This window comes from Salvelinus namaycush, chromosome 17 (genome assembly GCF_016432855.1).
Source record: "Salvelinus namaycush isolate Seneca chromosome 17, SaNama_1.0, whole genome shotgun sequence".
In the NCBI taxonomy this organism is placed as follows: Eukaryota; Metazoa; Chordata; class Actinopteri; order Salmoniformes; family Salmonidae; genus Salvelinus; species Salvelinus namaycush.
In genome coordinates, this window is record NC_052323.1 from 16107692 (window position 1) to 16127920 (window position 20229).

The 20229-nt window shown below is 44.3% G+C and overlaps 1 protein-coding gene across 10 annotated transcripts in view; it reads left to right on the forward strand.

Annotated features, from left to right (window-relative positions):
- Positions 1–20229, forward strand: part of LOC120062351 (ensconsin-like) — a 52263-nt gene that overhangs the window by 23547 nt on the left and 8487 nt on the right. For 2 of the 10 annotated variants that reach the window (XM_039012253.1, XM_039012256.1), the window contains 11 exons: positions 88–168; positions 1581–1685; positions 4488–4598; positions 5126–5224; positions 10538–10660; positions 12751–12893; positions 17783–17913; positions 18065–18387; positions 19599–19725; positions 19829–20009; positions 20094–20198. In XM_039012253.1, coding sequence (XP_038868181.1) covers positions 88–168; positions 1581–1685; positions 4488–4598; positions 5126–5224; positions 10538–10660; positions 12751–12893; positions 17783–17913; positions 18065–18387; positions 19599–19725; positions 19829–20009; positions 20094–20198 — 1529 coding nt within the window. The remainder of the gene's footprint in view (positions 1–87; positions 169–1580; positions 1686–4487; positions 4599–5125; positions 5225–10537; positions 10661–12750; positions 12894–17782; positions 17914–18064; positions 18388–19598; positions 19726–19828; positions 20010–20093; positions 20199–20229) is intronic. The other 8 variants (XM_039012254.1, XM_039012257.1, XM_039012255.1 and 5 more) reach the window with 8 other exon arrangements.

Genomic DNA, 20229 nt, shown 5'->3' on the forward strand with positions numbered 1-20229 from the left:
GCCCTGTTCCTCTTCCACTCTGTCCATGTGGGGGGGGGTTCATGTCTCTTCTGCCCTCTCCCTGCTGAGACCCTTTCTCACCCACAGGAGAACCTGACGCAGGCGCCTCCTCTCCAGTAGCTATAGTTATCTCCCCCGCGTCTCCAGAAAAGCCCCCCAGGACTCAAGGTGCTGGTTGATACCTGTACTATACCTACAGTACAGTAGCATGGACTGGCACTTATGTTAACCACCAGCCCTTTTCTTAGTCACTCACTGCCTCACTAATATCTTCCTGTTCTCCCAGGGATGGGTTGATGTTGCTTGTATGCACAGATCTAGGATCAGCTTACCCTCCCCCAATCCTAAAATGAACCGTCAGGAGGGGAAATGCAAGGCTGACCTTAGATCAACATGTAAGGGGAACTTTACTGTCGCTTCTGTCCCACATGCCTTGGGCTCGCTGAATGGAAACGCAGCCTGTGGACTTCCTCTCCTTCTTTCACTCTCACTCACTCTAGCACTTCCAGGTCAGCTGTCAGATGGAGGCACTGAGCTCTCTGAGCAGCACTACTGTTGACTGTTTCACGCATGTGCCAACTAATGTCCACGTTCTCTTGACTGTTCACCTGTGGTGTCTATTCAGTTATTTTCTGGATTTTCAATTCTTTCCACTAACTGCTGTGCCTGGCTAAGAATTGGAATGGCTTTGGTCTGGCCCTTGATGTTTATGTATAAAGAATGTATGAAGTAAAGATGCCGGTGTAATGCTATTTGCCAAGCAATGTCGGCACTAAAATATGCATCAATATTCAGAATTTCCTTAGATTGATCAATAGTGATGGGGGGGGAAATCTGTACAGTTACATCACAATATTATTTCAATCCTATGACTTCTAGTATCGAATTATATAGTTTTTGCTAGGTAGCATTAGCTAGTGCGAGTCGGCTGTATCTGTGCCAAAACTCTGTTATTTTTCATCCTATGGCTTGTTCTCCATCTTTTTAAATAGTGAGCTAACATGTTGTGCCTCACTTTTATATCCATGGCTGATCAAAAACTCGTGCTCTCTTGTGTCTCTGCAGCAGACATAGGCTGCAGTTAAACAGGCAGCCCAATTCTGACATTTTTCCCACTAATTGGTCTTTTGACCGATCACATCAGATCTTTTTCAGAGCTGTTCTGATTGGTCAAAAGGCCAATTAGTGAAGAAAGAATCTGAATTGGGCTGTCTGTGTAAACGTAGCCATAGTAAGCAATATGTTTTGGAACATCAAATTACAGTATCTAATCACAATACATCTAGAATCGTGAAAATCACAATACATATCAGCACCGAACTATCGTGATACTATCGTATTGTGAGGTCCCTGGCAATTCCCATCCCTATTAATCAATAAAACATTGCCCCACCAGTGCAGTATACCATAGACATGACACTAAATGAGTGTTGAATATTAGCTGCAGGCAGGACATTCGGACACTGCAAGAACCCTGCCCCCTATCTCCCTCTTTCCTCTCCCCCACGCCCAGTCTCCTAGTGGTCCTCCTGTATAACTCCCTCGTCCCTCCCTGTCTGTCTGTCCCTGCCTCCCCTTAGCTGACAAGCGCTCTACCTCCACCATGAACCTGAAACAGCCGGCCGATTCTGGCATCAACAAGCGCCTGTCCTCCTCCGCCACCCTCATCAAATCACCTGACAAAAGTAAGTCCCTACCCACCCTCATGCCCAGCCACTGTCACAGTTGTTGTCAACCTTGTTGACCCTCTTCTTCCTATGTCCAGGAACTGAGTGACAAGCCGATCAGAGGAGCATTAAGAGACTGGTAAACAAATGCTGTGGCTCGCTGTCTCTGATCTCAACCAATGACAAACCCAGCATGAACTTGTGATTCCATTGCATCCATTTAGTGCTCCCTTCCACTTTTTAGTGCACTTTGTGACACAGGGAAGTGTCTCAGAATCATAAGGAGGGGTGCCAAAGTATCAGTAATCTGTTTATGATCTTCTCTCCTCTTCAGTAGTCATTGTACTGTACCTTCCTTTCTTATTCTAATGGAGTACATCCTGATTAGATTCACAAGGAATTGCACTGTTTCTGACCTTTTGAGAAGAATCATCATTCTGGGTCCAATCTAGGCTTATAGCGTATATACAATATACCGAGGTATTTTGAAATACCGGTGGTATGATTTTCAATACTGTCCCTATTTATTATTATAATGTATTTATTTATTTTTATTCACAAAAAATCAATTGAGCCAGTCACATGGTATGCTTGTATATAAAGAGCACGTGGCGCAAACTGACGGTTCCTAACGTGACGCCCACTGTTGAGCAGCACAAGAGAGGTGATCACGTTGCGCTTTAAATTCACTACTATTGTTTTCCGCCTAAATATCTTAAATTATAGTTATAACTCTCAAAGTGCTAAATCATTTTCTCCAGCTCAGGGCTCCAGCTATGCATTTGGCTTGCTAACTTGCTAGGTATAGGTGGCTAGCTTGCAAAGTCAAACTTCTGGGTTACAGCAGAGACAATCAATCCACTCCTGGATCAATTGTGAGTAGCCTTTTGACATAGTTTATAACTTGGGCTGGGTTGTCTGTCCTTGCATTTACTTTATGTTCTCTTGTGCTTGTTAGCATTTAGGTAGCGTCCGCTATGGCAATTTGCTAGTACTTTTGTTCTCATCAATATATACAGTACCAGTCAAAAGTTTGGACACCTACTCATTCAAGGTTTTTCTTTATTTTTACAATTTTCTACATTGTAGAATAATAGTGAAGCCATCAAAACTATGAAATAATACATATGGAATCATGTACAGTTGAAGTTGGAAGGTAGCATACACCTTAGCCAAATACATGTAAACTCAGTTTTTCACAATTCCTGACATTTAATCCGAGTAAAAATTCCCTGTCTTAGGTCAGTTAGGATCACCACTTTATTTTAATAATGTGAAATGTCAGAATAATAGTAGAATGATTTATTTCATTTTTTATTTCTTTCATCACATTCCCAGTGGGTCAGAAGTTTACATACACTCAATTAGTATTTGGTAGCATTGCCTTAAAATTGTTTAACTTGGGTCAAATATTTCGGGTAGCCTTCCACAAGCTTCCCACAATAAGTTGGGTGAATTTTGGCCCATTCCTCCTGACAGAGCTGGTGTAACTGAGTCAGGTTTGTAGGCCTTGCTCGCACACGCTTTTTCAGTTCTGCCCACAAATGTTCTATAGGATTGAGGTCAGGGCTTTGTGATGGCCACTCCAATACCTTGACTTTGTTGTCATTAAGCCATTTTGCCACAACTTTGGATGTATGCTTGGGGTCATTGTCCATTTGGAAGACCCATTTGCGACCAAGCTTTAACTTCCTGACTGATGTCTGAGATGTTGCTTCAATATATCCACATAATTTTCCTCCCTCATGATGCCATCTATTTTGTGAAGTGCACCAGTCCCTCCTGCAGCAAAGCACCCCCACAACATGATGCTGCCACCCCCGTGTTTCACGGTTGGGATGGTGTTCTTCAGCTTGCAAGCATCCCCCTTTTTCCTCCAAACATAACGATGGTCATTATGGCCAAACAGTTCTATTTTTGTTTCATCAGACCAGAGGACATTTCTCTGTCCGATCTTTGTCCCCATGTGCAGTTGCAAACCGTAGTCTGGCTTTTTTTATGGCGGTTTTGGAGCAGTGGCTTCTTCCTTGCTGAGCGGCCTTTCAGGTTATGTTGATTTATAGGACTCGTTTTACTGTGGATATAGATACTTTTGTACCGTTTTCCTCCAGGATATTCACAAGGTCCTCTGCTGTTGTTCTGTGATTGATTTGCACTTTTCGCACCATAGTACGTTCTTCTCTAGAAGACAGAACGCATCTCCTTCCTGAGTGGTATGACAATTGCATGGTCCCATGGTGTTTATACTTGCGTGCTATTGTTTGTACAGATGAACGTGGTACCTTCATGTGTTTGGAAATTGCCTCCAAGGATGAACCAGACTTGTGGAGGTCTCCAATTTATTTTCTGAGGTCTTGGCTGATTTCTTTTGATTTCCCATGATGTCAAGCAAAGAGGCACTGAGTTTGAAGGTAGGCATTGAAATACATCCACAGGTACACCTCCAATTGACTCAAATGATGTCAATTAGCTTATCAGAAGCTTCTAAATTCATGACAATTTTCTGGAATTTTCCAAGCTGTTTAAAGGCACAGTCAACTTAGTGTATGTAAACTTCTGACCCACTGGAATTGTGATACAGTAAATTATATGTGAAATAATCTGTCTGTAAATAATTGTTGGCAAAATTACTTGTGTCATGCACAAAGTAGATGTCCTAACCGACTTGCCAAAACTATAGTTTGTAAACAAGAAATTTGTGGAGTGGTTGAAAAACTAGTTTTAATGACTCCAACCTAAGTGTATGTAAACTTCCGACTTCAACTCTAAAGAGAGATGGCTGTGTCACAGCTTCATGGGTGTCTCCTCGTTGTCTCTCAGGTGCTCGTGTGAGGAGTTCGTCACTGAACCGGTTGCCTAGAAACAACAAAGTCGACCTAGACACTCAGCCCACTAAGGAAGGCAGACAAAAGCTTCAGGTGGAACAGACAGGTGCATATTAAGCCCCCCCCCCCCCCCCCCATACACCACTATCCTCACCCAACTCAGCCATCCTCTTCATGCTCCACACTCCATTTGATAGGTCTGAGCAACCGTTGCCTGATGTGGCTCTGAAGCTTTTGACAACGCCCTCATTCCGCACAGGAAACGAGTGCCTATAGAGATTAACATATTTGATCTGGAGAGTATTACGTGTCTAGACATTTTTTGCTTGTTAGAGAAACAAATATTTTCTTTAAGCCTGAATAGTTGGCAGATGCAGGCTGTCGTCATACAGTACCGTGGTGCTAGACATCATGCAGCCCTCTATCGAGAGAGAGCAAGTAATCAGATTATGGTCATAGTGTCATTTTGCCACACAGTCCACTAACGTAGAATTCAAGGCATATTGATTTGTACTGTAATGAGAACAAAATTACTCGTAATGAAATCCATGTGTTTCGTGAGGCCCTTTTGTGGGAAATTGCTCCTGCCCCCTCTGTCCTTGGTAGGCTGTAACCCCACTCTCCTGTCTGTAGGCCCCTCCCTGATGAAGAGAAGCTCCTCCCTGACACGCGCTGGGGGGGGCAGAACGCCGACCCCCTCCAAGCTCGATAAGGGGACGTCAGATGACCAAGGTGGCTAGCATGAACCAAGTTTATATTTTCTTGTCCTTGTCTGCATTACTCGGGCCTCCTCCTTTTGTAATAACAAGCACGCATCTCCTCCAACATTTCTCTGCTCATTCACTTCACTCATATTCAGCTCCAAGTACTGATTTGTATGTGCAAGCTAGGGAGGTTTAGGCAGTTCAGGCTACTGTTGGTGCAGTGATTGTAAAATGCAGCAAGCTAGGGATTTAAAACTTCCAAACCGGCCTTCGTTCCTTTCCTCCACTCTCTCCTCCTCTCTCTCTAGGTGTGCTCTTTTCCAGCCAACACTACACCCTCGACTGCCCCGAACTCCTGTGCCTTTGTCTGTCCCTGGTCTCTACCAGGGGTTCTCTCTGGTGCCTCGTGTCACTAACTCACCCTGCTCTTTCTCTTACAGATCTCTCCTGTATTGTTGCTCGCCTGCTGTTTAACTCCCAGCTAATCTTGTCTTAACCTCTCCCCTCCACCCTTCTTCCCCCCCCCCCCCCCCCCCCCCCCTCTCATTCCTTTGAGCTGCTAAGCCCCAGGAATGGCTCCTAACTAACACAATGTTTTGTTTGTTGGTCACGTTGTGTTAGTTGTTTTGCCTGCAGATGACGTTTGTAAGCATTGGATTTGACACATGGTCTCGTGCACCGCGCTGTGTCTCAGTGCCATCCCACTGTAGCTCCTAGGGTTTAGAGAGCACTGACATGGCCACTGACTCCCCTTGTTGAAATACTGTGCTTTGCTACTAACTGTGTTGTATTTCTGTTACTGTATGTCTGTGTTAACCATATCCCACTGCATCCAACATACTGTATGTATGTGTTAACCATATCCCACTGTATCCAACATACTGTATTTCTGTTACTGTATGGCTGTGTTAACCATATCCCACTGCATCCAACATACTGTATGTATGTGTTAACCATATCCCACTGTATCCAACATACTGTATTTCTGTTACTGTATGGCTGTGTTAACCATATCTCACTGTATCCAACATACTGTATGGCTATGTGTTAACCATATCCCACTGTATCCAACATACTGTATTTCTGTTACTGTATGGCTGTGTTAACCATATCCCACTGTATCCAACATACTGTATTTCTGTTACTGTATGGCTGTGTTAACCATATCTCACTGTATCCAACATACTGTATGGCTATGTGTTAACCATATCCCACTGCATCCAACATACTGTATTTCTGTTACTGTATGGCTGTGTTAACCATATCTCACTGTATCCAACATACTGTATGGCTATGTGTTAACCATATCCCACTGTATCCAACATACTGTATTTCTGTTACTGTATGGCTATGTGTTAACCATATCCCACTGTATCCAACATACTGTATTTCTGTTACTGTATGTCTGTGTTAACCATATCTCACTGTATCCAACATACTGTATGGCTATGTGTTAACCATATCCCACTGTATCCAACATACTGTATTTCTGTTACTGTATGGCTGTGTTAACCATATCTCACTGTATCCAACATACTGTATTTCTGTTACTGTATGTCTGTGTTAACCATATCTCACTGTATCCAACATACTGTATTTCTGTTACTGTATGGCTGTGTTAACCATATCCCACTGTATCCAACATACTGTATGGCTATGTGTTAACCATATCTCACTGTATCCAACATACTGTATTTCTGTTACTGTATGGCTGTGTTAACCATATCCCACTGTATCCAACATACTGTATTTCTGTTACTGTATGGCTATGTTTTAACCATATCCCACTGCATTTAACATACTCTATGTCTTGTAGTAGTTGTTCAAAGTGTCTGTATTTAGAGTATTCTCATTTACAGGGCAAATAGTTGCTCAGTGATATGAGACGCCATGAACTGTTTAAACATCCTTTAGCCTTTTTTTGTTTATCAACTCAATCTTTGAATCTCCCATACTGAGAGGAATCCCCCAACGAGCCATCCATGTCTGTCCTTAACCTGGATCCTTTCACTAACCAGACAGGGAAAACTCTCCCATCCCCAACCGTTCCTAACCACGTTCCCTGGCCGACCCTGACCTCCAATCCGTCTGGAGCTTCACAGCTGGCTCCATGCTTTAAGAGGCTGGCCCACTCTACATCTAACATGAGTGTCTACCACAGATGTCCCCTCTCTGTCAGGGAGCCTGAAGGAGGCCTCGACGCAAATCCCATTATCCAAAGTGCCAAACAGGACTATAGAGCAACAGCCGATTACTTTAACATTTCTGTTGTTTATCGACCTTTGTTACTGGGATACTGGGCTTCCATAGGAACCAAGGGGGAACTGTAATCCTTCATTTCGTGAGATCAAGAGCTCTTGGTTTCTACTGTCAGACTCCAGGTCTCCTGCTAATATGTACCCCACTGTCTATTCACATACAGTGCATTCTGAAACTATTCAGACCCCTTGACTTTTTCCACGTTACAGCCTTATTCAAAAATTGCTTTTCCATCATCAATCTACGCACAATACCCTCTAATGACAAAACAGATTTAAGATTTTAGCAAACGTATTAAAAATGTAACTGAAATATCACATTTACATAAGTATTCAGACCCTTTACGCAGTACTTTGTTGAAGCACCTTTGGCAGTGATTACAGCCTCAAGTCTTATTGGGTATGACACTACAAGCTTGGCAAACCTGTATTTGGAGTTTCTCCCATTCTTCTCTGCATATCCTCTCAAGCTCTGTCAGGTTGGATGTAGAGTGTCGTTGCACAGCTATTTTCAGGTTTTTCCAGAGATGTTCAAGTCCGGGCTCTGGCTGGGCCACTCAAGGACATTCAGAGATTTGTCCCGAATCCACTCCTGCATTGTCTTGGCTGTGGGCTTAGGGTTGTTGTCCTGTTGGAAGGTGAACCTTCGCCCCAGTCTGAGGTCCTGAGCACTCTGGAGCAGGTTTTCATCAAGGAACTCTCTACTTTGCTCCGTTCATCTTTCCCTCGATGACTAGTCTGTCCCTGCCGCTGAAAAACCTCGCCACAGCATGCTGCTGCCACCACCATGCTTCACCGTAGGAATGGTGCCAGGTTTCCTCTAGACATGACACTTGGCATTCAGGCCAAAGAGTTCAATCTTGGTTTCATCAGACCAGAGAATCTTGTTTCTCTTGGTCAGAGTCTTTAGGTGCCTTTTGGCAAACTCCTAGCGGGCTGTCATGTGCCATTTACGGAGGAGTGGCTTCCTTCCACCATAAAGGCCTGATTTTAGAGCGGCTGCAGAGATGGTTGTCCTTCTGGAAGATTCTCCCATCCCCACAGAGGAACTCTGGAGCTCTGTCAGAGTGACCATCGGGTTCTTAGTCACCTGACCAAGGCCCTTCTACCCGATTGCTCAGTTTGGCCGGGCAGCCAGCTCTAGGAAGCAGGGATGCAACTATTCACCTTTCAGCAAAATTCACCGTTTTGAATCCAAAATAGGTGACCTACGTGATTCGTGTAGATCCGATGAGAAGTTTTTTGGGGTGACTAATGCCTGTAAGGAACGAGTGACGCGCGTTTGGAGCAATAATGACTGTATCCAAGACTCAGCCAATCGTTCACATAACAGAATACAGCACGCGACTGAAGAGAGAAGAGACAACCAATGTGCTAGTTACAGCATCAGCGCGTTCTGAAAAAGCTGGGGGAATGGCAGTTTATCAGCTACAGCAGCGCGTCCGCTGAACGATAACGGAGAGGTTGGTGAGAAGCCTGACCACGGAGACGGTGGTGAGAAGGTGATGAAGCATACTTCATGAGCTGTAACTGAAAAACAGCTGGCATTTGGATCGACGTCTACTATAGAGGCCACTATAATGGAGCAAAAATAGAATGTTTGTTTGTTTCATTCTGTTTCTACTTTTTTATTTTTATCACAAGTGCAATATTTAGGTGATTGTGTGTGTGGTCACACACGTTCTATTATAAAGGCTGTCATGGCTAACTGCAATATTAGTGTGTTTTTTTCTCAAGACTTGAGTGTCATTTGCTGTCAAGTCTAGGCAAAAATAACATTGGATTGCTTTCATTTTTTTTTAGCTGTGAGTTAGGTTCACATTAACCACTTTTTATTTTACACAGAGACTGATCATGTAGATCATATTCTTTGTTGTTTAATTAGTTAAAGCCTGCATTTCCCCCTAGCAGGGATTTTTTTGCGTGTTTCGGTGCAACAACAAAAAAATGCCTTTTTGGGCCCTCACCAGTTTGCATCCCTGAGGAAGAGTCTTGGTGGTTCCAAACTTCTTCCATTTAAGAATTCTGGAGGCCACTGTGTTCTTGGGGACCTTCAATGTTGTTGACATTTTTTGGTACTTGTCTCGGAGCTCTATGGACAATTCCTTCAATCTCATGGCTTGGTTTTTGCTCTGACATGAACTGTCAACTGTGGGACCATAAGCAGGTGTGTGCCTTTTCAAATCATGTCCAATCAATTGAATTTATCACAAGTGGACTCCAACCAAGTTGTAGAAACATCGCAAGGATGATCAATGGAAACAGGATGCACCTGAGCTCATTTTTGAGTCTCATAGCAAAGGGTCTGAATACTTATGTTAAGTTATTTCTGTTTTTTGTTTTTTTTATACATTTGCACACAAAAATCTACAAAACTGTTTTTGCTTTGTCATTATGGGGTATTGCGTGTAGATTCATTAGGAAATTGTTTTATTTAATCAATTTAGAAAAAGGCTGTAACATAACAAAATGTGGAAAAAGTCACGGGGTCTGAATACTTTACAAATGCGTAGTGGGCAGGGCCTAGAGTTACCGTCTTGGTATGGCAATTTCAATGTAAGACTTTAAATCATTGTTCGATCCAATACAAAACACTGCTATAGTCTGAACAGTAGATACCATATACTTTGAGCCCTTACCTCCATGTTCCCTGTCTGTCCTATCCACCCCATAGCACACCCCCTTTCTTGTTTGTGGGCTGAGTTCACTAATACCCTTTTTACCCCCCAGCATTCCCTCTGCACCAGGAACACACCTTGATTAGACCTCATTTGTAGTACTCTTCAGTTGCTTGACACTCACTCTGGGTCTGTGTCCCAATACTCTTTCCTGGTCTTGTCTTCATTCCCACTGGGTGAAAGGACTAGGTTTCCTCAAGGACTCCCTTTAAGACTATTGAGACACAGCCTTGGTTTCTTATGTGGATTCTCTCCTGTTACTGGTTGAAATCATATGGTGACCCCCCAATCACGCCCCCCCTTCCGCCCCTTTCTTTGTGTTGACCCCCCCTCCCCCCGCCTCCTTTTCTTCTTGTTTTGGCTTCTCCATTTTTTTGGGGGGTTCGCCATGTTCCGGCCGTGTAGCTCGCAAGCCCCTGGCAAGCCCCGTGGACGGAGGGTTCCTCAGTCGCCTTCTCACCCCCACCCAGGCCTCAATAGCTAGGAGCAAGAGCGCCGCAGCCCTGTCCGAAGGAGGCGAAGCCCCAGGTAACCCCCACAGAGGAGACCCCCTGTAGACAGTGAGGACCCAGCAACACACAGGGACCCACCCCACTGCTGTCACCCATTATATCACTAGATACAGTATAAGATAATACCACCTCAATCTAAATCCCTGCCCCCATTACATCACCAGTTAATAGCTATAAATCACACATCCCAGGTCCCTACTATGTCCCTAGCTGTATAGACATATATCTCTCTAGCCCAGGTCCCTACTCTGTCCCTAGCTGTATAGACATATATCTCTAGCCCAGGTCCCTACTCTGTCCCTAGCTGTATAGACATATATCTCTCTAGCCCAGGTCCCTACTCTGTCCCTAGCTGTATAGACATATATCTCTAGCCCAGGTCCCTACTATGTCCCTAGCTGTATAGACATATATCTCTCTAGCCCAGACCCATGCTACTGGCTAGGCAAATCCTTTGAAGAAAACTGGCCCTTTTCTGGTAATTTTTTTTGTGGTGGTTTGTTGTCCAAAGGTGGCTAAAGGCTATATCACTGTTGATTGGGTCCTGCTTGCTCAGTGGTACATGTCTTGAACAGAATGTGCTATCCAGTAAAAGTACACTTGAGATCACAAGGTTGTGCATACATATGTAGATGGGCGCCACACATACAGGTGCAGGACCTGCTCACATGCTCAGACACAAAACAGCTAAGACACAATTGGCTGGGGTGTGTGTAGAGTCTTGTCTGGGAGCTGGTTCAGTGTCTGAGGAGCCTTGGGAATCAGAGTTCATGCTGGGTGGCTTTGCACTAAGCTACTTTCTTGTGGGCCCTGAGCAGCGTGCAGCTGGTTGCCTGAGAGATTGAGTGTTTGTGCTGGTAACTGGTCAATGAACCCAGGGAGCTGGAGACTTGCTAGACGGTAGTAAGAACCGGAGTCTCAAACCACAGACCAGCAGTTTACTCTGGCTCTCTGTATGAAAGACTTATTCATTAGCACCCTTATGGAGGGGCTAGCTCCTGGAATACGCAGGGTTGTAGCTGACGTACATAATTCTCTGTGAAGGATTTGTCCTATTCAACTTTGTTTTTTTTGATTTGGATTGGATTCAAGCTGGATATAATATTGTGTGGCATTGGCATACTAGATTAAGCCCCCAAAACTCTGTCTTTTAAAAAACAGAAAATGCTAGAAAGCCTGAAATGACACAAAAAATATGAAGGAATAGGGATGGGAATTTTGCAAGGGACCTCATGATACCATATTATCAAAATACTTAGGTGCCGATACGATACGATGTATTGTGATTCGATATTCCAAACATTTTGCTCACCATATGTCTGCTGCAGAGGGACAAGAAAACCATGAGAAAACGAGTTTTGATCAGTCATGGAAATAAAAGTGATAAACAAATTGGCTCAAAAAAAAATATATATATATATATATATATATACTGGCGTTTTGGTGCAGGTCCAGCCAGTAGAGCAATAATATTGTGACATTGTCAAAAACAATATTGCTATATATCTCTCGCTCTCTAAATGTTTATCCCGACATGTAACTATCAATTTTTCCCCCACCCAACACCATGAGTGAATACTAGAAATGAATGCACTCCAGCGTGCTTGAGTGTTGCTATTGGATTGTGATGGTTATGGGTGTTTATAGACTAATGTGTGTGTTTGTGAGCGCTGCCAGCGTTTTCTGCTTTGATGTGATGATTTTGTGATGGTGGTGGGTTGTATGTGCGCTGTGTTCAGTGTCTGCTGTGGCGGTGTGCTCATTGCCGGGTTGTCGATGTGTTTTGCTATGAGCAGCACCGGAGCTTTGGCACCAATCAGGGGATGCCAGTCTCTGTCCTTGCTTCTCTCTGGCTCCATTCTCCAGCCCTTCCACTTCCAGTTTAGCCCCAATGCTTCAACAACCAACAGTGTCCTACCATAATCTAACAATAGGTTATTTTGTGCTCTTATCCCCCAAACCATCGTCTTCCTCTCTTTCTACTCTTTCTCTCCATCGCTCTCTTTTTTCCCCCATGCCTCTGCTTTGCTCACCCAACTCGGCTGCTTCTACCCGTGCTCCCATTGGCTGGTTTCCCTGCGCTGCGATGACTGTGTCCTTTACCAGAGTGTCACCTGTGTCCTCGTTCAGCCTCGCCCAGCCCCCTGCACCTGATGCAGCGAGGACCCGTGCGCAGCCGCAGCATCGACCGGCAGAAGAGCACCACCCTGCCCACCTCGGCCTCGGCAGACCAACTGAACCCCTCACTGGTGAGACGTCATGAATCTAGAAGACACAGAATTAGCATTAATAGAATGGACAAATGGAAGACAGAATTAGTAGTGGCGCATACGTAGACAACTTAGAACTATTGTGTTCATGTGCATGATGACAAACTGTTAATGGGATGTGATTAGGTCTTGTCTCGACTGTTTCAATTTTAGCGACTTAGCAGTCAGCTATGCGTGCGTAGTTTCTGTGTTCTTAGCAAGTACAGTCCCCTCCCAGGTCATCAAAAATGAATGAAGGAGACAGTGGAAATGTAGATCATGTAAAGGTGTGTGGGTTGTCTTTCCCAGAAGCCCTTTGGACACCAGGATTAAGTTACAGGAACAAGGTGATAACACTCTCGCCAAACCTGCAATGATGTTGGACAAAATAACCCCAGTATACAAATGTCACTCAGTTATATGCGTACATCCTCTATAATTTGCCAGTCAAAGCAGCCCTTTGGGTTATGCATCCATGATACTGAGCTGTTTTCGCTCAGATTAAATTAAATTGAATACCTTCATTGTCCATTGGGGAGAAGACCATTGTTCACTAGAGAAATGCTTTTTTCACTCTTGCTGCATTAGATGTTTACCAAACAATTCAGTAAGACGAGGATGCCACTACATTCAAGTGTTTTAGCCCCCAAGTGGATTAATTGGGCATTAGCAGCGTCATGTTAGCCTCGAGACATGCTCCATGCAGCCTGAGGCAAGCTTTGATTTGTTCAGTGTCCTCCACTGCCTGGCTCTCTCGCCCTCTCTGTCCTTTCTCCATGGTCCTCCATGGATATGAAGGAGCGCCTTTGTCACAGACAGACGGACAAAGGAGCCCACAACAGGCTGAGTACAGTTGGAGTGGCTGGCTGTGGCTGGTTCAGGCCATGCAGAGCAGGACAGACAGACGGAGCAGGCAACACCCTGGGCCTATCAAATCAAATTGTATTTGTCACATGAGCCGAATACAACAGGTATAGACCCTACAGTGAAATGCTTACTTACAAGCCCTTAACCAAAAATGCAGTTTTAAGAAAAGTAAGTGTTAAGTAAAAAAAAAAAGAAGAAAAATGTAAATAACAAATAATTAAAGAGCAGCAGTAAAATAACAGTAGCAAGGCTATATACAAGGGGTACCGGTACAGAGTCAATGTGCGGGGGCACCGGTTAGTCGAGGTAATATGTACAGTAGGTAGAGTTATTAAAGTGGCTATGCATAGATAGTAAGAGTAGCAGTGGTGTAAAAGAGAAAAGCCCTTTGAGCTGTTTAGGAGTCTTAAGGGTTTGGGTAGAAGCTGTTAAGAAGCCTTTTGGACCAAGACGTGGCGCTCCGGTACCGCTTGCTGTGCGGTAGCAGAGAGAACACTCTATGACTAGGGTGGCTGGAGTCTTTGACAATTTTTAGGGCCTTCCTCTGACACCGCCTGGTATAGAGATCCTGGATGGCAGGAATCTTGCCCCCAGTGATGTACTGAGCTGTACCCTCTGTAGTGCCTTGTAGTCGGAGGCTGAGCAGTTGCCATACCAGGCAGTGATGCAACCAGTCAGAATGCTCTCGATGGTGCAGCTATAGAACTTTTTGAGGATCTGAGGACCCATGCCAAATCTTTTCAGTCTCCTGACTGTGCTTGGACCATGTTAGTTTGTTGGTGTTGTGGACACCAAGGAACTTGAAGCTCTCAACCTGCTCCACTACAGCCCCATCGATGAGAATGGGGATGTGCTTTGGCTCTTTTCCTCCACTAACTGGACAGGGGAAGCAAATTCCTGGTAGGTAGCCGCCATCTGGTTTTGACCTAGTCCGGCCATCTGGTTTTGACCTAGTCTGTGTTTCCAGATCAACAAGGATGAATGAGGAGATAAAGAGATGAAGCCACTTTAGACTGTTGAGATGCACCCTTGAGTGTCCTATTCAAGGAAAAATAGTCAGGGAGAGATTGCAGAGACAGACTCATGTGTAGGTATCTCCCCAAGGCTTGAGAGGACAGTGCTGAGCTAGGGTATGTGAAAATGTATGGGCGATCCAGAGTGCACATTAAAGGGAGACATGACGCGGGCAGACAGGCCAGTTTCTTTGTGTGTGTGGATGAGACGGCACTCCCTCATATAAAACCATCCCTCTCGTCCAGTCCAGTTTCAACTGTTCTGCCTGCGGCTATGGAACCCTGACCTGTTCACCGGACGTGCTACCTGTCCCAGACCTGCTGTTTTCAACTCTCTAGAGACCGCAGGAGCGGTAGAGATACTCTTAATGATTCGCTATGAAAAGCCAACTGACATTTTTTCCTGAGGTGCTGACTTGCTGCACCCTCGACAACTACTGTGATTTTTATTATTTGACCATGCTGGTCATTTATGAACATTTGAACATCTTGGCCATGTTCTGTTATAATCTCCACCCGGCACAGCCAGAAGAGGACTGGCCACCCCTCATAGCCTGGTTCCTCTCTAGGTTTCTTCCTAGGTTTTGGCCTTTCTAAGGAGTTTTTCCTAGCCACTGTGCTTCTACACCTGCATTGCTTGCTGTTTGGGGTTTTAGGCTGGGTTTCTGTACAGCACTTTGAGATATCAGCTGATGTAAGAAGGGCTATATAAATTTGATTTTGAACTCCTCTCCTCACAGTAGAATGATCATACATGGCATGCACTTTGTCTAGTGTGCTTTGTGAATGCTTTGAAAGCTATTTCTACTAGTGGTTGACCAATTATGATTTTTCAATAACGATTATTGGAGGACCAAAAAAAGCCGACACTGATTAATCGGCCGATTTAAAAAAAAAAAAAAAAAATAAATTTAAAAAAAAATAATAAATAAAAAAAAAAAATATATATATATATATATATATATATATATATATATATATATATATATATATATATATTTTTTTTACTTTTCTTTAAAAAATATATGTATATATATATATTTTAAATATGTTTTGTTCTTGTTGGAATTATTATATGTATAATATATATATTTGTAATAATGACAATTACAACAATACTCAATGAACTTTTATTTTAACTTAATTTAATGTATAAATAAAATACATTTGGTCTCAAATAGATAATGAAACATGTTCAATTTGGTTTAAATAATAAGAGAACAAAAGTGTAAGTGCAATATGTGTTATGTAAAAAAGGTAACATTTAAGTTCCTTGCTCAGAACATGAGAACACGAAAGCTGGTGGTTCATTTTAACATGAGTCTTCAATATTCCCAGTTTAGTTAAGAGTTTGTAGTTATTATAGGACTATTTCTCTCTACACCATTTGTATTTCATATACCTTTGACTATTGGATGTTCTTATAGGTACTTTAGTATTGCCAGCCTAATCTGGGGAGTTGATAGGCTTGAAGTCCTAAACAGCGCTGTGCTTCCAGCATTGCGAAGAGCTGCTCGCAAACGCAGGAAAGTGCTGTTTGAATGAATGCTTACGAGCATGCTGCTGCCTACCACCGCTCAGTCAGATTGATATATCAAATCATAGACTTAATTATAATATTGTAAACACAGAAATACGAACCTTTGGTCATTAATATGGTCAAATCCGGAAACTATCATTTTGAAAACAAAAAGTATATTCTTTCAGTGAAATACGGAACCGTTCCATATTTATAGAACGGGTTGCAACCCTAAGTCTAAATATTGCTGTTACATTGCACAACCTTCAATGTTATGTCATAATTATGTACAATTCTGGCAAATTAATTCCAGTCTTTGTTAGGAAGAAATGGTCTTCACACAGTTCGCAGCGAGCCAGGCGACCCAAACTGCTGCATATACCCTGACTCTGCTTACACTGAACGCAGCGAGCCAGGCGGCCCAAACTGCTGCATGTACCCTGACTCTGCTTACACTGAACGCAGCGAGCCAGGCGGCCCAAACTGCTGCATGTACCCTGACTCTGCTTACACTGAACGCAGCGAGCCAGGCGGCCCAAACTGCTGCATATACCCTGACTCTGCTTACACTGAACGCAGCGAGCCAGGCGGCCCAAACTGCTGCATATATACCCTGACTCTGCTTACACTGAACGCAAGAGAAGTGACACAATTTCAGGCACCGCGTTGATTATATGCAACGCAGCACAAGCTAGTTAAACTAGTAATATCATCAACCATGTGTAGTTAACCAGGGATTATGTCAAGATTGATAGTTTTTTTTATAAAATAAGTTTATTGCTAGCTAGCAACTTACCATGGCTCCTCGCTACCTGCACTCTCATAACAGGTGGTCAGCCTGCCACGCAGTCTCATCGTGGATTGCAATATAATCGGCGTCCAAAAATGCAGATTACCGATTGTTATGAAATCTTGAAATCGGCCCTAATTAATCGGCCATTCCGATTTAATCGGTCGACCTCTAATTTCTACCCCGCTAGAAGCAAACAGTTTTTAGAACTAAATTCACCCTGCTCTTTTACTAAGCAGTGTTCAGATAAACCCTGATTAAATATTTATACAGCTGTACACACACACACCTAAGTTTGGCATGCATGTCAGTTTACTGTCTGTGACCCTCTGTTACCAGGTGTGGGTGTCCTTGCTGTGCCCGTCAGCATACCCCTCTCGTGGTACGGGCTTTTTATAAATGGATTTATTTGAATCAGACATGCCCACATGGTAACCTTCATGGTGATGGTCAGTGCTGTGACGTTATTTAAAACCTGCTGTGTGCTGCAGTAGGGGGGACACTCTGAGACCACATGGGGAGACTGTCTGTGTCATGGATCAGGTGCTATCTGGTCACTCCATGTTATCGATCCACTTCTACTGGTTCACTGTATTCTCATGAAGGGTTGCTGTTCTAGTGTTAATCCAACGTGTTATTTTAAGGATACCCTAGCCGGATGACGTAATGGACTGAATTGTCTCTCTTTGTGGAACGACAGAAGGAGAAACAGTTCTCGTCGCCCGGAGGGAAGCGCCCCGCCTCGCCCTCCAACATCGCGGGACGCCACCGCTCGCCCTCCCCTGCCACCCTCCCCGCCAGCAAGAGAACCCCCTCCCCCAGTGCAGCAAAGTAAGACATCACATCTTTCCCCCAGAAAATGTGTGAACAATATTGAATATTAAACAATATTAGATGTTTCTTGTTTAATTGTGTACTATTGAAATTGTTTCGATTTGTTGGATAATTGATAAAACTGTCAAATCTTGTCTCCCCTCTACAGGCAAAGCCTCCGTAACCGTCCCCCGTCACCCGGAGGTACCAAACATCGCCCCCCGTCCCCTCAGCCCAGCTCGGCCAAGCCCCCATCCCCTCAGCCCACCTCGGCCAAGCCACCATCCCCTCAGCCCACCTCGGCCAAGCCACCACCCATCCAGAGACCGGCCCTCACCCCGACCGGCCCCCCCACCCTGCGGAAGAAAGACTCCAAGCCAAAGGACCTGTGTCCCATCCAGGCTGTGGCCCCCCAGTCCCCAGAGCCCCCCCAGACCAGCTCAACACCGACTCCTACTCCCACATCCTCTAGTAAGACCAAAGACAAGGACGGTGAGCAAAGAGAACCTACAATCTCACTGAGATGGCCTTTCTCTCTGAGCTGAGTTAGCTATTTCCATCTGTTAGTACCACAGTCATGACATAAGGCTGAAATCTCACTTGAGTAAGGACTTTGCCGAGCTCAGATTAAGCAAGAACCAACGCTGACAATCTGTCTTCTGAGACTCAATTTCTTCGAATAAGGAGAGAAGGGGCCTATACTGTAAGCCTCTGAGGCAGTGCGTTGGAAACCCTGTATTGTATTACTGATTTCCCATAAAGAGCATCAGCCTCTATCCGGATGTATCTAAATGATTTATGGCAGTGATCATCAACTAGATTCAGCTGCGGGCATATTTTTTTTGTTGAGTGGATGGATCGGGGGCCAGAACATAATTATAAGTGATTTGTAGACTGCAAATTGACCGCAAGAAGCCCAAACAGATATAATATGTATGTATATGATCTCTGTTATACGTGGAAATACTTGAACAGATTTCCAAAATTAAATTAACTTGGACCTGATTTCCTGGTATTAAAACAAATATACAAATGTCCAACATAGAGGGCCAAATAAAAAATAAAAAGCCACGGGCTGCCAGTTGGGGAACCCTGATCTATGGCTTCATAGCTGTTTCAACACGGTGTGTTAGTGGGCTCCTCTCCTGTGTGGTTCATTAGCAAGGGAAAGGGACATGGCAGCCCCAGCAGCAGCTTAGTGTGGAGCTGTAAATGCTCTGTGAACCAGCTGTAGTTACATCCTGTTAGCCCTAGAGGTCTAGTACCCCCTTCTGGTGTGAGTCCTGTACTATTACTGTAGAACTCATTAGGAGAAAGTTAAGCAGAGGGTTAATGGATTGTGTGTGTGTGCGCTGAAGGCCCTCACTGACTTATTCTGCAGTAGGAGACAGATCTTTTGTAGCTACGTTTGCTAGCTAGCTACGTTTGCTAGCTAGCTAGATAGCCAGCCAGCCCATAGAGAGAACATTGCATTGTGGATTTTGTAGTTGACTTGAACTGCAATAGATTTCCACAACAATTTTCCTTGTTGCTACCAGCCTCCATTATAATGCCAAAATGAAACATTTGTTCACAAAAAATATTGTTCTCACATATTAGTGTTATTTAACACTGTAAATTAAAGCAATGGTTTTGGGTGGATTTTTCCTTTAATGAAACAATACATTTACTAACCTCCTGTGTGGCTCCTATCGGTCTCTCAGAGAAGTCCATGGCGGGCACCAACTCTGCAGCCGAGGCCGCCATGATCCTTGCTGAGAACCGCCGTCTGGCGCGGGAGAAGAAGGAGAGAGAAGAGGCACTCCGAGTACTGAGAGAGGAGGAGGAGAAGTAAGGAGGCATGCTGCTAGAACACTTTCAGGTGGTCTCTCCATCTTTCTGGGGGTCTCTCCCTCATTCGGGGGGGCATTGACCTTTCCTATCCTATCTACAGGCTGAGGAAGGAGGAGGAGAAACGCTTGGCCGAGGAGGCACGGTTGAAACGCCTGGAGGAGGAGAGGAGGCTGGCGGAGGAGAGGAAGAAAAAGGAGGAGGAGGACGCTCTCATGGCAGAGGCAGACCGAGAGAGACTGGAGGCTGAGGAGGCCGGGAGACAGGCTGAACTACAGAAAGAGGTAGGGACACACATTGACAGTGTTGGTGTCATTTTATTGTTTGATTGGTTGCTTGTGATTGACCACCTGTTTGTCCAATCGCAGCGTGAAGAGGCGGAAGCACAGGCTGCAATTGATGCAGAGAAGGTCCGCATTGAGAGGGAGAGGGTAATGGCCCAGAACCATAAGGAACGCATGGAGAGGAAGAAGGTGGGTGGAGAATCACCATCACATCATGCAT